The following is a 16,195-nucleotide window of genomic DNA, read 5'->3' as shown; positions in this document are numbered from 1 at the left end:
AACGTATATTAGGTAATTCATACAGTGTTATGTCGAACATTGTTGTATTCAAGTAATATATGCTGCTTCGCAAGTACTTATCCAGTCCATGCATACCGTGTCATGAGTTGCCTCCTGTGATCTATACTTTGCTGAAAGATACCACGAGATGCGATACTGTATTACAAGTTGTCTCAGGCCATGTCTACTGTATCACAAGTACCTCAGGCGGTGCCTACTGTATCACACATTGTCTGAGGTCATGACTACTCTGTCACAAGTTGTCTCAGACCATGCCTACTGTATCACAAGTACCTCAAGCGGTGCCTACTGTATCACACATTGTCTGAGGTCATGACTACTCTGTCACAAGTTGTCTCAGGCCATGCCTACTATATCACAAGTACCTCAAGCGGTGCCTACTGTATCACATATTGTCTGAGGTCATGACTACTCTGTCACAAGTTGTCTCAGGGCATGCCTAATGTGCCATCAACTGTTTCAGGCGATGTTTAATGACAACTGCCTCAGACGATACCTACTGTATCACAGGTTGCCTCAAGCAATGTCTACTGTATCACAGGTTGCCTCAAGCGATGCCTACTGTATCACAGCTTGCCTCAGGCGATACCTACTTTATCACAGGTTGCCTCGGGCGATGCCTACTGTATGGTAAGTTGTTTCGGGCGATGCCAACTGTATCACAGTTGCCTAAGGCGATGCTTACTGTACCAGTTGCCTCAAGCGATACCTACTGTATCATAATTTACCCGATACCTAGGCGAGATCTGTTACATGACAAGTTGCCTTAGGCGATGCCATCTTTATCATAAGTTATCCTAAGTGAACCACACTTTGTACTAACTCCCACAATACATATATTTTATTTTAACTGATCTCCAGCAAGACAACTTTTTCTGATCTTGTAAAAGGATCACATCCTCCTACCTGGCACCAAAGGTTCCATGTAAAGCCCCGGTTCTCCTGAAAACAAGAAAGTTTCCTAATACAAGTATCCACACTTGTATCCACAATATCAAAGTTTGCTTATCTACTGTATCACAAGTTGCCTAAGGCGATGCCTGCTGTTTTATAATTTGTCTCAGGCGAATTTTATTGTATACAAGTTGCCTCAGACGACGCCTACTGTATCACAAGTTGTCTCAGGCGATACCTACTGTATAAGAGCTTGTTTTGCACCATGTCTATTATATCGCAAGTTGTTTCAGGCGATGCCTACTGTATACAAGATGCCCCAGACGATGCCTACTTTTATCACAAGTTACCTCAGGCGATGCCTACTGTGTCACAAGTTGCCTCAAGCGATGCCTACTGTATCATAAGTTGCCACAGGCGATGCCTACTGTATCACAAATTGCCTCAAGCGATGCCTACTGTATCACAAGTTGCCACAGGCGATGCCTACTGTATCACAAATTGCCACAAGCGATGCCTACTGTATCACAAGCTGCTCCAGGCGATGCTTACTTTACCATAAGTTATCCTAGATGAACCACGCTGAGGTAAAAAGATTACATTCTCCTACCTGGCACCAAAGGTTCCGTGTGAAGTCCCGGTTCTCCTGAAAACAAGAAAGCTTCCTGATACGAGTATCCACAATATCAAAGTCTGCTTATCAACTGTTTGTAAACTTCAATCCACCGTGATGGGTTCCACCATGTAGTAGTTCGTATACGTCAAAGGTCAGATTAAATCACGTCAGCCCATGAATGGTGAATATTAACGAGATTTATTTTTGAATAATAAGCTTACATCATCAGTTTTGTTCTGTTCTGTTCCACGAATACAGATACCCATATGTAAGTCACATGTCAGAAAAGTTCACTTGCCCAAGGTCGGTGCTTTTCGCCGTTTACTTTGGTTCTCTCCATTCAACTGCCCGCCATCGTACAAGTGAAAAATTCTTGAATATGACGTTAAACAACACTTAGATTGTTACTAATTTTATTAATTAATTATTTTATTAATTCTTTTAATTATTTACTTCAATTAATTAATCTGTTCTGTGTTGTTCTGAAGGGTGACAATTAAAGTGGCTTTAAGGTGAATGAATTATTATGGCCACTTCGGCAATATCCCAGCCATACCGTGCCGAGAACAATAAAGCTCAGAATATATATACCGTATTTATTTGTTTATTTATTTGATTGGTGTTTTACGCCGTACTCAAGAATATTTCACTTGTACGTCGGCGGCTGGCATTAAGGGGCGGGGGGGGGGGAACAAGGCGGAACCAGCGGGAAACCCACGACCATCTGCAGGTTGCGGTCAGACCTTCCCAACTACGGGCGGAGAAGAAGTCAGCATGAGCTGGACTTAATCTCGCAGCGACCGCATTGGTGTCTCCTCGGTCATTCGTGCTAACCACCTCTGCCACGGAGCCCCCCCCCCCCTCCACGCCCCCTGCAGAATTTTTTTCTAAAAATTTATCCAATACAAAATGCGTTTAACCTGTGATAAAACTGTGACTAGAACCACTTTCTAAATGTCTTGCGGTCAATCAGGCAAAGGCGAAAGTCTTCCGTACTTACTCCTGATGATCGTTCGTCGATTCAGTGGCGCCACTGGTCGGTAGTTTCCGTGGACAGCCATCGGCTCGGACTCGTTTCCGCCCGTCCGCAGCAAACGTAACGCGCTCAACTGAAACGCGTAGATGATATATTCCATAAAACATTTCGCATAGGAGATCTGGATCTGTTTTCTAAAAACTGATAGGTCTTACATGTATGTAGCAGGGTAAAGGTTAAAGTTACAGTTTGTTGATATACATGCAGCTTGTTCATATACAAAAAGTATTTACCCTGTATCATAAATTCTTTCCATTTTCCAACGCTGCATAGATGGTGGATTTACGATTAATAGATTTATATATAGGACTTGAAGATAGTAAGAATCTGCCAACTTTACGACGAAAACCAAGTTAAGAAGTAGAGGAAAAAATCCGAACAAAAACGTGCCTTTATCATGTAGATAGCAAATCTAATGACTTAAACGCTCAGTCGATTCAGCATGTTTGAATTTCCTGATGAAAATATTAGCACATTCTCCTTGCGGATGTGTGCACGTATTGGTATGCTGTACATGGCGTGGAATGAATAATTAGGGCTTAACCCCATGTACATGCCGTGGAAGAGCTCACCATGCTTAATGTGTTTGGAACAAACGGTGGATTAGTCGGATTCGGGCGGGATAGTGTTTGGGATTAGGGTCAGTGTTATTTCATGGTGTTAGGGATACTTTAGGATATGATGTTAGTGCAAAGTTAGCCTTATGGTGTCAGTGCATTAGGGTTGTGGTGTTAGGGATACTTTAGGTTAGGATCTTAGTGTTAGGTTAGTTCTAGGTTAGGGTTAAGATGTTAGTGGGAGGTTAGGGTTAGGGCCTCAGGGCTAGGTTAGGGTATTAGTGTTAAGTTAGGGGTGTCAAGGGGAGGTTAATGCTAGGTTAGTGTTAGGGTGTTAGTGCTAGGTTAGGGTTAGGGTGTTAATACTATCTTAGGGTTACGGTGTTAGAGCTAGGTTAGGGTTAGAGTTTTAGTGCTAGGCTAGGGTTTGGTTAGAGTCATGGTGTTAGTAGTAGGTTAGGGTGTTAAGTGGAGGTTAGAGTTAAGATGATAGTGCTTGGTTTGGGTTAGGATGTTAAGGATAGGTTAGGTTAGTTTGTTAGAGCTAGGTTAGGGTGTTAATGGGAGGTTGGAGTTAAGATGATAGTGCTAGATTAGTGTTAGGATGTTAATGATAGGTTAGCGTTAGGGTGTTACTGCTATGTTAGGGTGCTAAGGGGAAGAGGGTTAGGGTGTTAGTGCTAGGCTAGGGTGTTAAGTGGGGGGTGGGTAGGTAGGGTTAGGGTGATACTGCTAGGTTAGGGTTAGGGCGTTAGTGCTAGGTTAGGATGTTAGGGGAGGTAAGGATTAGGGTGTTACGACCGGTATTGGCTTTAGTCTTGACTCAAGTCCCCCCCCCCCCACTTTTGTATTTGGTCAAGACGTATACATGTATGGATTAAGATTTAAGGCAGCCTTAATTTTCCAAACATTCAACTGGCGTCGTGGTATTCCAGATATAGGTTAGAAAACATAGCCTCACCTGACGTTCAGTCATTCCCCAGGGACGGGACAGGACGATCCATCGTACGATTTCGTCACACCCGGGGGTGGTCAGGGAGCCATCGTATGTGTAGTAAGAGCTGAGGTCCGATTCCGTTGGAAGGATTTTTGACATATCCACAGGCAGGAATGCTTCATTGTCTGGCATATAGATAGAAACGTGCCAGATTCGTTAACTTGTAACTTGCCTAGTAAACCCCAACCCATGAATGAGGATGTGTCTCAAGCCTAACTTATATGTCAAATATGTCTTCGTCAAGAGAAAAAGGAGAATCTGGTATATAAAAGTTGTGGAGAGTTTAATTAAAGCAGGGCATTAATTAAAGGGTAAACATGGAAGTAAAATATAAGATAAAAGTAAAATAAAACTTCCTCTGTATGATAAAATGTCCCCTCTAAAATAAAGTTTCCTCTGTAAAATAAAGTTTCGTGTGTCAAAAAAAAAAAAAACCCAGCGGTAGTGCCACATTGTCTCAATCGGTAAATGTGGCAATTGTTGTATAAGCAACTTAAGCAAATCCTCAAAACATCAAAAACTGGTTGTATGTAATACTGCAGCAGTGAGTAGGAAATCAAATATCTCAACAAAAAATTTTTAGTCGTACCCTTGTTGCTGATGGCGTCCAGATGATCCAGGACTCTTGACAATTCCTCGTTGTTGCTGGCACCGGGAGGTCCATCCGAAACCTGTAAAATTACAACAATATTTCTCTCACATCAGTGGTTTGATTTTGTCATGCGCACATGTATCACGGGATACAAGCTAGATCAGCCTTATGGCTCGGTGAGTTTCCGATTGGTTTAGCGGTAAAAGCCTGAATTTATAATCCTTAAATCGTTGGTTCAAATCCACTGCCTATATGCTTGTTGATATAATCATGAATAAACTTGACCGCTTATACGACGTCAATCAGACTTTGACTGAAGGCAAAAGAAGCAGAAATAGGTTATTTGTATGGCTGGGCTTGTGCTCTTTTGGTGGTCTCTTTTTCGGAGATTTCCCACGCGTTTTATGGTGGTTTAAGCTTTCAAATACTGAAGCATCTGCAGACAGATGTGTCTTTCCACTTGTGGGCCATAAGTTCAAAAACTGATCGATTTTAAGTTAAAAGGGATTTCACCTGGTTTAAAACTCGTTAGATGTGGAAGTCATACGATATGATCGGGTTTATGTGATGACAGGTTGAGTTACAGAGGGTTTAACCAGCGTGATGGTCGTATCCCGTCCACCAATCAGAATTCGTCAAACACACCTCCAGGAAAACGCCAATGACAGCCAATCCGTCAGAGTGTTTCAAGGCCTCTCGGAGTCCACCGTACCGTGTGTTGTAGTTCACGAAATGAATCTTGGGAAAGAACACAATAGGTGGCTTTTATTGCATCGAGTTTCAAACAAATCTGGGTGTAGAAATATGAAAAACGGAATTATGAACCTAACCTGAAAATAAAAATTATACAACTGTTCAATAGTAAGCAAAAGAGTGAATGAGTGAGTGCTTGGGGTTTAACGTCGAACTTAATAATTTTTCAATCATATGACGACAAAGGAATCCTTAGAGTGCATGTAATGTGCCCCCTTATTTCAGACCGGATTTCCATCGCTCTTTTATCTAGTGCTGCTTCACTGACACGACTTACCGAAGGCAAGTAAGCCATTATACTGATACGGGTCAACAAGTATACGGGTCAACAAGTCGTTTGCGCGATCCCCTTCATGCTGAACGCCAAGCGAGGAAGCTACAACTTCCTCCTTTAAGCAAGCAAAAGAAATATTTATAACATATCTCCCAACAATACACGTAAAACTGCACCTCTGTGTGGTGGGGTCCGAAAAGTACATATCAGCCTCGGGCTGATATCATTAAATTAATATTTTTTTGCTGCGCGTGCTAGAGTGAGTCTCTCTATTTCTGTATTTCACGCCCAACGGAGACTGTCTGCATGTCATGTCTCCGTCTGTCAATCACTCATCGTTCCTGCTCGTCAATTTATAGATTGTTAAACGGATATGTTGTTATTATAGACTATAATGTACCCATATTGGTATGAGTCCTGGTAGATGATATGGAAAAATATACATAATAATCCGTACATAACATACCCTATTAAAAAAGCAGTACGCTGTTTCGATAGCGCAACAATCTGAAACGATAAACCTCTCGAACGACTTACCTCCCCTGAGTAGGTCTTTCCGTTCACCGTATGTTCCGAGCCGGAATTGCTATTTGGTCCGAAGTGTATGCGCAGTCCTAGCAGAGTGTATTCTTCAAGGCTATACGGAACGTTTTTCAGGATATAGGAGGCGTTCACAGGCGTCAAAGAGGGGGCGTGGCCTACAAAGCAATTACTCACAGTATTTTTAATGACACGCATCACAAAGCATTGTACACATATTAATGTGAAAGGAATTTTATACTTTCAAACCTGTTATCAGTTTAAAGTAGGTTGCTCCTTTGGAGATAAAAGAAAAATATAAAACCAACTCTGATATTTCTTGTAGTCCACGATTATTTTCAGGCAGTCTAAAAAGGAAATCTGTTTGAAACTCAATGCTGTTTTGCTGTCGTCTGATATAATAGAGTGAGCAGAAAGATGCATTTATTTATTTTATTGGTGTTTTACACCATACTCAAAAATATTTCACTTATACGACTAAAACCAGCGTTATGGTTGGGAGCGGGGGGGGGGGAGGGGAAACCGGGCAGAACCCGGTGGAATCCCACGTCCATCCGCAGGTTGCTGTCAGACCTCCACACGTACACCGGCAGAAAGATGTAAAAATTAGGAAAACCTTTGTATTTATTAATCAATCAGGTTTATGGTAGGATAACACCGGAGTGCCTGGAAGAATTTACCGCCATTCTCGAGATACTGGTACCCACTGGCTTAAAGCCGCAGCCAAACGAGGAACATAGGCACAAGAACATGCAACCTAGATGAGAAATGAATTTTAAATAGTAGTATTATAAAAAGAAAAGGGCCCCTGTTTCGTCTTACCGGAATTCACCAATTTGCCTTGCGCGTATGGATTGGTGATGGTGTAATGCGGTACGGGTGCAGCCGGGTCCAACTTTGTGGTTCCGGTTTCGATATTGATAGGAGACTGGCGGGAAAAGGAACGAGTCACATCACAAGCGACTTTTTCCGCATCCAGCTGAGACCAGTGATCGGGACCTGGAGGCGAGGGTGAAAACCACAGCATGTACATCAACAGTTAGAATAAAACCCTAACCCTAACCCTAACTAGTAAATTGGCATGAGGTCGTGTCACGTATGTCCATTTGCTGGCTGTTGTACTGTTGCCATTGTTCTGGTTTTACTCTTTATGCTGTAAAATCTTGTTGTATTGATGTCAATTGACTGTCATGTCGTGGAGAATTATGTGTGGTGTCTTCAGCATTGTATTTTACTGATACAGCACTATAAAGACAGCTGCCGGTTTAAAGGAGATAACGTCATGATTATACAAAAATAAATATTGAACGTGATTTTGAATCCAAAGAAACAAACTGTCATAGCCTTAATAAAAAATAGAACTGTTTATTGAAAAGAATGGAAACCATGTCGTCAATTTATTTAAAAAGATATATCATAATGTCCCAGACATGTGCAAAACCAGCACATGCAATGGCTCGCTGTATTCCTGTTCCTCAATGTTTATAGCGTTTGTTAAACGATTCACAAACCTCCTTCTCCGTGCATGTCATACGACCAATGTACCAAGTGATCATCGGCCTCTTTGTCGTTACCGGAATTCACTGCCTCGTTCCCATCATCCTTCAAACCGGCAGACATTGGCTCGAGGATAAGAACTGCAAATAAATGCACCTAAAGGATATAATGTGTCGGACTTTAAGAATACAACCTCAAATGCACAATGTTTTATTCGTTTCTCTGCATTACTTATACGTGTCATAAATCAGTCGACCCTTGTATGCCTGTGAAAACACAACTCTTCAAAATTTTACAAAGACAATTTTTTTCCTGAGAGTGTACTGGAAACATTCAGCAAGTAGTTGTATCTAACTACTATATTTGAAAAAAATGTAATGAAACTAGAACTTTTTATGAAGAAAGGGAAGGATATGACAGATTCGTACCTTGCTTAGAGCAGACCTCGCTCATGTCTGGCACGTAGCCGCACGTGCCGCACAGCGGAGATCGGGGATTCTGCACCATGTAAGTCTCAAGTTTCAGGTCCCTGTTCACGATAATGGACGCAAACCCTGAACAAGATTGAAGAGTTCATAACAGAGGATATAGTGCAAAAATATGGTAGATCTGTTTGTAGTTTGGGACAATGGCAACAGTATAACAATTTAATTTAACTGGTGTTCATTTAACTGGTGTTTTACGCTCCGACCAGTACTATTTCACCAATGTGGATGTTGCCAGTATTATCATGGGAGGAAACCGGACACAGCCCAGGGGAAACTCATGACTATCCGCAAGCTGACGGACAGACCTTCCTATGCACGGCGGGAGAGGAAGCCAGCATGATTTGGACTTGAACTTACAGCCATAGCATAAGTGCAAGATTCCTGGGTTATTTTGCTGCTCTAGCACACTAACCAAGCTATGGATGCCCCTAGAAAGAAAGTAAAGCAAATCCTGCATATATCGGTTGTGATCAATGACCTTTAGTTATCGACGATAGGAATATCACGCAAGGAATTTACATTAACAGTTTTTGTTCCGTTTGTACTGCTTAATGTTTTGTCAAATTAACATTCTATATTATTTTGACAAATATGACAACAGCACATCATTTTGAGTATTTACAGACGTCTCACGTCACTGCAACTTTTTGTTACCCTAATCCTGCTTAGGCCAAGTTGTTTGAAGGCTGTAAGTTGCAACTGATTAATCACTGAGTGAACCGATAGAATATATTGGGGGAGGGAAGATGTTGGGGGTGATGGCCGAAATGATTTATTTATTTCTTTATTTGATTGGTGTTTTAGGCCAATATTTCACTTATGCCACGGCGGCCAGCATTATGGTGGGACGAAACCGGACAGAGCCTAGGGGATATCCACGACCATATGCAGGTTGTTTGAAGACCTTCCCACTTACGGCTGGAGAGGAAGCCAGCTCGGACTTGAACTCACAGCGACCGCATTGAGAGGCTCCTGGGTCATTGCGCGATAACCAACTGAACCACGGAAGCCCCATGGTCAAAATGTGATGCTCTCCCAGCTCTTGTTGGTCATCTAGTCTAACGGGGTTTTGCCAACATACTGGTACTACTACGCTAGATGAAAGAGGTGGGAAGTTCGGATCCAGCTTCAACTTATCCAGTCGAGGCTTTACGGCAGGAGGTTTGACCGGTGCCCGGCAGGTTTCTTTCCTGTTTCCTCCAGACACAAGCCTAACCGCCATCCCCAACGATGAAATGGATACAAATCAAAACTTGTGCCTACCTGTTTCTATAACCAGTGATTCGCCGAAATTCCGTACTACAGTCTGTACGCCAGCCATGGAGAGACAGTCATAGCCTCCATCGTTGTAAGAATTGTACTGCAAAATATTTCGTCAAAATTTTGATTAGTGAAGGTCTTGATTACATAACCTGGCGAAGATCTCATGACCAACGGTTAGTAAAGATCGCGACAGCTTGACTTAGTGAAAATCTTGACTACACAACTTGGTGAAGATCTCATGATCACCAATTAGTAAAGATCGCGACAGCTTGACTCAGTGAAGATCTTGACTGCGCAACTTGCCGAAGATCAAGACAGCTTCACTTAGTGAAGATCTTGACTACACAACATGCCGGAGATCTCATGACCACCGGTTCGTAAAGATCGCGACAGCTTGACTTAGTGAAGATTTTGACCACACAACTTGGTGAAGATCTAATGACCAACAGTTAGTAAAGATTTCGACAGCTTGACTTAGTGAAGATCTTGGCTGCACAACTTGCCGGAGATCTCATGACCACCGGTTTGTAAAGATCGCGACAGCTTGACTTAGTGAAGATTTTGACCACACAACTTGGTGAAGATCTCATGATCAACGGTTAGTAAAGATTTCGACAGCTTGACTTAGTGATGATCTTGACTGCACAACTTTAGTGAAGATCTTGACTGCACAACTTGCAGGAGATCTCATGACCGCCGGTTTGTAAAGATCGCGACAGCTTGACTTAGTGAAGATTTTGACTACACAACTTGGTGAAGATCTCATGACCGCCGGTTAGTAAAGATCGCGACAGCTTGACTTAGTGAAGATCTTGACTACACAACTTGCCGGAGATCTCGTAACCAACGGTTAGTAAAGATTTCGAAAGCTTGACTTAGTGAAGATTTTGACTACACAACTTACCGGAGATCTCATGACCACCGGTTTGTAGAGATCGCGACAGCTTGACTTAGTGAAGATTTTGACTACACAACTTGGTGAAGATCTCATGACCGCCGGTTAGTAAAGATTGCGACAGCTTGACTTAGTGAAGATCTTGACTACACAACTTGCCGGAGATCTCATGACCACTGGTTTGTAAAGATCGCGACAGCTTGACTTAGTGAAGATTTTGACTACACAACCTGGCGAAGATCTCGTAACCAAGGGTTAGTAAAGATTTCGACAGCTTGACTTAGTGAAGATCTTGACTACACAACTTACCGGAGATCTCATGACCACCGGTTATAAAGATCGCGACAGCTTGACTTAGTGAAGATCTTGACTGCACAACTTTAGTGAAGATCTTGACTGCACAACTTGCAGGAGATCTCATGACCATCGGTTTCTAAAGATCGCGACAGCTTGACTTAGTGAAGATTTTGACTACACAACCTGGCGAAGATCTCATGACCACCGGTTAGTAAAGATTTCGACAGTTTGACTTAGTGAAGATCTCTTTTATCTAATACTGCATTGCAATTCTACACGTCAATACTGCTGCAGTACTTGAACATATCGCCTTAAAACAGCCAAAAACAATAGGGCGTTGGAATCAAGCATTAGGTAAATCGATGGATGCTGTCCCTTTGCACTCCAAAAGATAATATAGTCAAGAACTTATTTAAAATTTTCCCAGTATTGCCTCCTTTAAAATAATTAAAGTTGACTTTCTAACATTAAGATTTTGGTCGCACTCTCTTTAATTCTTTCATGTTTTGAACGGCGAGTTCCCTCGCCACAAAATCCCCTTTCTGTGAGAGTGGGCAGTATTATTTGTTTCCAGGTTTATTTTCATTTACTTCCCTTTAGTTAAAATATTTCATGTAGTTTTTAATTATATTTACCTGGAAGTCCTGTTGCTGCCTCAAGTTTGCTTTGACTACCCTGGTACCGTCCTTGACCGTCAGGAATAGATGAGCGGTTTTGTTCTCGTAGGATCCCGTTATCGTTACAGTCACGTGAAACTGGTTGGGATCTGAACAAAGGCTCGTGACGGTCTCCCCACCAACCGTCGGTAAAGTTCGGGTAGCTCCGTCAAATCGCTGGAGAAACCGGCCTTCGGTGAGAACACAGAACGCTGGAAATTCTGGGGGAAGAAAACTGGAATAACTGATAAATTGTGCTAGAAAAAAATCCACCAGTTCCCGCAAAGTACATGAGTGGTAAAGTTTCTCAGTTGGCGATTAATTAAGCTAATGTAACAACGACATTTCAGAGATGGGGGAGGGGGGAGTAGGAACTTGATATGTGTCTAACGGTAGTAAAATGGTCAATGTTTGTTTGATTTTGCTTCAGTATTGCACATAAACGGTGTTATTTTATTAGAATGGTACTGATTTAGTAACGGATATATGCGGTAAAGTTTCATTCTTTGTGTCGAGATCTACTGTTTGGTAATGAACACATATGGTACAGTTTCATTTCTGTTGGCGAAGGACATTGTTTTAGTAATAAACATGTATGGTACATCTTCATTCCTGATGACGAAGAGCACTGTTTTAGCGATGAACAGGTACGGTACATTTTCATTCCTGCTGACGAAGGGTACGGTTTCTGTCATGAACAGGTACGGTACATTTTCATTCCTGCTGACGAAGGGTACAGTTTTTGTCATGAACAGGTACGGTACATTTTCATTCCTCGTAACGAAGGGTAGTGTTTTAGTAATGAACAAATACGATACATTTTCATTCCTGATAAGGAAGGGTATTGTTTTAGTAATGAACAATTACGATACATTTTTACTCCTGGTAAGGAAGGGTATTGTTTTAGTAATGAACAGGTACGGTACATTTTCATTCCTGGTAACGATGGATACTGTTTTTGATGAATAAGTACGGTACATTTTCTTTCCTGGTGCCAAAAGGTACTGTTTTAGCATTGAACAACTTTTTTACATTTTCATTTGTGGTGACGAAGGGTACTGTTTGAGCGACAAACAAGTACGGTACATTTTCATTCCTGGTAACGATGGATACTGTTTTTGGATGAATAAGTACGGTACATTTTCTTTCCTGGTGGCAAAAGGTACTGTTTTAGCATTGAACAACTTTTTTACATTTTCATTTGTGGTGACGAAGGGTACTGTTTGAGCGATAAACAAGTACGGTAGATTTTTATTCCTGGTAACGAAAGGTACTGTTTTAGTAATAAGTCAGAAGTTGTTTTTTTTTTGTAATTGAAGATGACAAAATATTCTGTTTCAGTCATGAAATTGAACTGTGCTGAATTTCTGAGGATAAAAAACGATATTTCAGCACTGAACATGTACTGTTCTGTGTAAGCCACGCAGATAATTGAATTGCAGGAGGAATGTATCGAATGTATGTCCAAAAACCTATGTTCTAAGATACTTTAAATTAGTACATTTTTGGTCAAAATACAATGAGAGCCCCTCCCCGCCACCCCACTCCACCACATTTGCAGGTATTACTTAAATTGATAAACTTTGAAGTAAAATTGAATAAAATGGTCACGGAAACAATTTATCTCAGTTAACTTGATTACTTCAACAGATAAAGATTATCTTACAAAAAATAATTGGTTTTAAATAGGTTTTCCCATGCTCACTTTAATCTGTACGGAGAATGGTTTTTCTTCATATAACTTGTACAAAAATATATATAAAAATTCAACCAGCTGTGTATAGTGCGCTCTAAACTAAACGAAATAACTTTCATGAGATTCAACTGTACAATACTTACTTAATAATCTGTGGGTTAAAATGTCGGTATTACGGATTTTTTGTGTAAATCAATAATTTAGTGTAAGTCTTTACCTCACACTATGAACAGTCTGTGTAGTCTTTGCCCAGTTGCACGATGTATTTATCTAATTAATATTTATTTAACGCAATACTCATTTTTTTTTACTTATACAATGGTGGTCAGTTTATAGGTGGATGAAACCGGAATGCCCGGAGAAAACCCCTGTCAGTTTGACAAGTTACCATGAACTTTCTCAAGTGTGACGTACAGATATAGGCCTACACATCATATTGGTCGAGCGGTCTTCGATGAATGTTACTCTGGCGAAGTGGTCATATGAGTGTCCTCGACCACTTGTTGTCCTTGTTGTCACCAAGGCCCCAAAAATAGCGAGGTCTTCAGGAATCTACAAATTCATTGGCCAAGGCCAGGGCTGAACACACATAGCTTAATTATCGGTTTCACATCAGCTTGTATGTCCTCATATGGAACTATAATTATAGTTTACCGTGTGTCCGAATTTCTAGGGTACGTTTTGTAATTTCTGTCGCAAGTAGTATACTCGTCCTTTGTAAACCATCGGTTTACTTATTAAACGGGATTCATAGTAAACAAGTTACATATAAGCCTACCACTTGTGTTGCAAGTCCAAACAATTGATATAAGCCTACAAATTGTGTTGTAGGCCGTAAACAGTTGATATAAGCCTACAAGTTGTGTTGTAAGCCGTAAACAATTGATATAAGCCTACAACCTCTTTTGGAAGCCGTAAACAATTGATATAAGCCTACAACCTTTGTTGTAAGCCGTAAACAGTTGATATAAGCCTACAACAGTGTTGTAAGCCGTAAACAGTTGATATAAGCCTACAACCTGTGTTGCAAGCCGTAAACAATTGATATAAGCCTACAACTTGTGTTGCAAGCCGTAAATAATTAATGTAGGCCTAAAAATTACGTTATATAATTAGCCAGATGTTTTATTTTGTTAGCTTGTCCAAACACTCCAAATGTATATATGAATTCGGGACCCATATTTATCAAACGTCTTAAGACTGAAGTCCAAAATTCGAACACAGCTAAAATTAAAATATTTTTAACTGCAGGAAGTTTAAAATTTATACGCTGGTGTTTTTACTGCAGAAAAATGTACCACTCACAATTTCAGTCTTTTCTTTAGTCGCGTTTGATATTTTAAGCTCTTGCAATTGATGGCTTCAACTGATGGTCTTCAACGTTGATCAGATTCTTACTTAACGTACAAAGTGTTGCTCCAGCCTCGGGTGAACGATCCCCAGCAGACTTATATTGATTAATGTATTTAATGTATTTAATGTATCTGATTGTTATTTAACGCCATACTTAAGACGATATGCATACCTTACTGCTTGAAGAGAAGTGGGCTATGTCGATCGTAAGACTCTGCACACGGACAGCGACGACAGTGTGATAGCTGGCAAATGGTCAAACGTAACGGATGACATACGGCCTCTTGTCAATTTACCTCAGCCAGGGTTTTATGTTTTATTCTAAATGTTCATGTAAATGTTTAAATAGTAACAGAGTACACGCCCCCTAGCAGCATGGCTAAAGGAGAAGCAGGTTCAAAAACATGCAATTTATAATAAGTCAGTATAGTGTAGAATTACTTCAAATGCAGTGCTGGCAAATGTAAGGTGAGATCACCAGTGTGAGTCTAACTTCATCATTATAACCGTCAGGTTTGTCAGGTACACCACCTAGCCACATGAGGTCGGCTATCTAAATTCCCCCACATGAATGACTTAAAGATGTTCACCTCAGATGCTTAGCACAAGATTTGATCAGCGCATATGTATTCGAATTTCAAACGTTTTTTTTATAGTAGCCCGAATAATGAATGGTTAATAAAGTTTCGAATAGTTCTAAAGCGGGTCGCATTTTAAATTTTTTAGAATCAGTTTAATACCATAAATCGTATAGGTAATGAGTCACTTAATTCTTATCATCCACCACAGCCATGCGCAGGCTGCTGCGAAACATCAAGAGAAGTAAATATACATATCAACAATACATGCATACACACATGTACATATTTATATATTTATTTATTTGATTGGTGTTTTACATATTTCATATATATGACAGCGGCCAGCATTATGGCGGGAGGAAACCGGACAGAGCCCGGGTGAAACCCACGACCACATACATAGGTACGTACGTACATACAAAGACCTACGTATAACATGATGGCGTAAGATACTCTACCTATGCGGTATACCATTGTAAGCCCAATATACTGTTAAAATGGAGGGAAACATTTAACTATGCTCATACCGACATCTTTGTGGGAAATGCTTATCAAAATGAACAAACAAGGTCAAAGTGACAGATTCTTAGCGTATTAAAGTAAAAAAAATGCTTATACGCACATTGTGGGAAGAGCATATTTTCAAAACAAAGAAAGGAAGAAGAGGGAGTAAACACAATATTTTGACCATACTTATCAAAATGGCGCGAAAACACAAATTCTATGGCTTTGCGTATTCTCACCTATTTGTGCTGAATTTCCCATGGCCTTGTCTTCCACAGTCAAACTTTCGACAGGGCTGCCGCTACAGTTATCTAGTAAACCTAACAGTAGGCACCACTTCACAACTCGTAATAAACGCATTGTCTCTTATTTTATCCAACTCCCTCCGGATAAATTAACTTAACCTTTTGAGCATTGAAATATTCGACAAAGAGGCCAAAAACAGAGTGTTGTTTTCCAGTGGATGGTGAAATTCTCCTCCAAGTCACCCCCTACTACATTGGTGTGAGTGCTGGAAGGAGTAAACAGTACCCTCCACACTCCAATGAGAAAACCCAACGACAAACTCTGACATAGTCGCCGACCATTTTGTTCTCTGCCAGGCTGGTTTAAGCGCTGAAGACTACGCGTTATTCAGCATGTAAATAAGACCCCAAACTAAAGATCTGAGGCAGGGAATATCTTA

General features: G+C 40.8%; 1 protein-coding gene across 1 annotated transcript; it reads right to left on the bottom strand.

Annotated features, from left to right (window-relative positions):
* Positions 1–913: 913 nt before the first annotated feature.
* Positions 914–15,921, bottom strand: LOC135477810 (uncharacterized). Its single transcript, XM_064758014.1, has 13 exons — positions 15,750–15,921; positions 11,356–11,597; positions 9,529–9,625; positions 8,206–8,331; positions 7,792–7,917; positions 7,103–7,279; positions 6,278–6,438; positions 5,359–5,451; positions 4,711–4,792; positions 4,086–4,246; positions 2,532–2,640; positions 1,526–1,561; positions 914–963 (listed from the first exon to the last, which is right to left on the bottom strand). Exons 1-13 carry the CDS (start codon positions 15,868–15,870, stop codon positions 914–916), a joined length of 1,581 nt encoding a protein of 526 aa, XP_064614084.1. The 5' UTR covers positions 15,871–15,921.
* Between the last annotated feature and the right edge of the window lie 274 nt (positions 15,922–16,195).

The sequence above is a fragment of the Liolophura sinensis genome, chromosome 11 (assembly GCF_032854445.1).
Source record: "Liolophura sinensis isolate JHLJ2023 chromosome 11, CUHK_Ljap_v2, whole genome shotgun sequence".
Taxonomy (NCBI): domain Eukaryota; kingdom Metazoa; phylum Mollusca; class Polyplacophora; order Chitonida; family Chitonidae; genus Liolophura; species Liolophura sinensis.
This window is presented reverse-complemented; position numbering and strand designations above follow the sequence as displayed.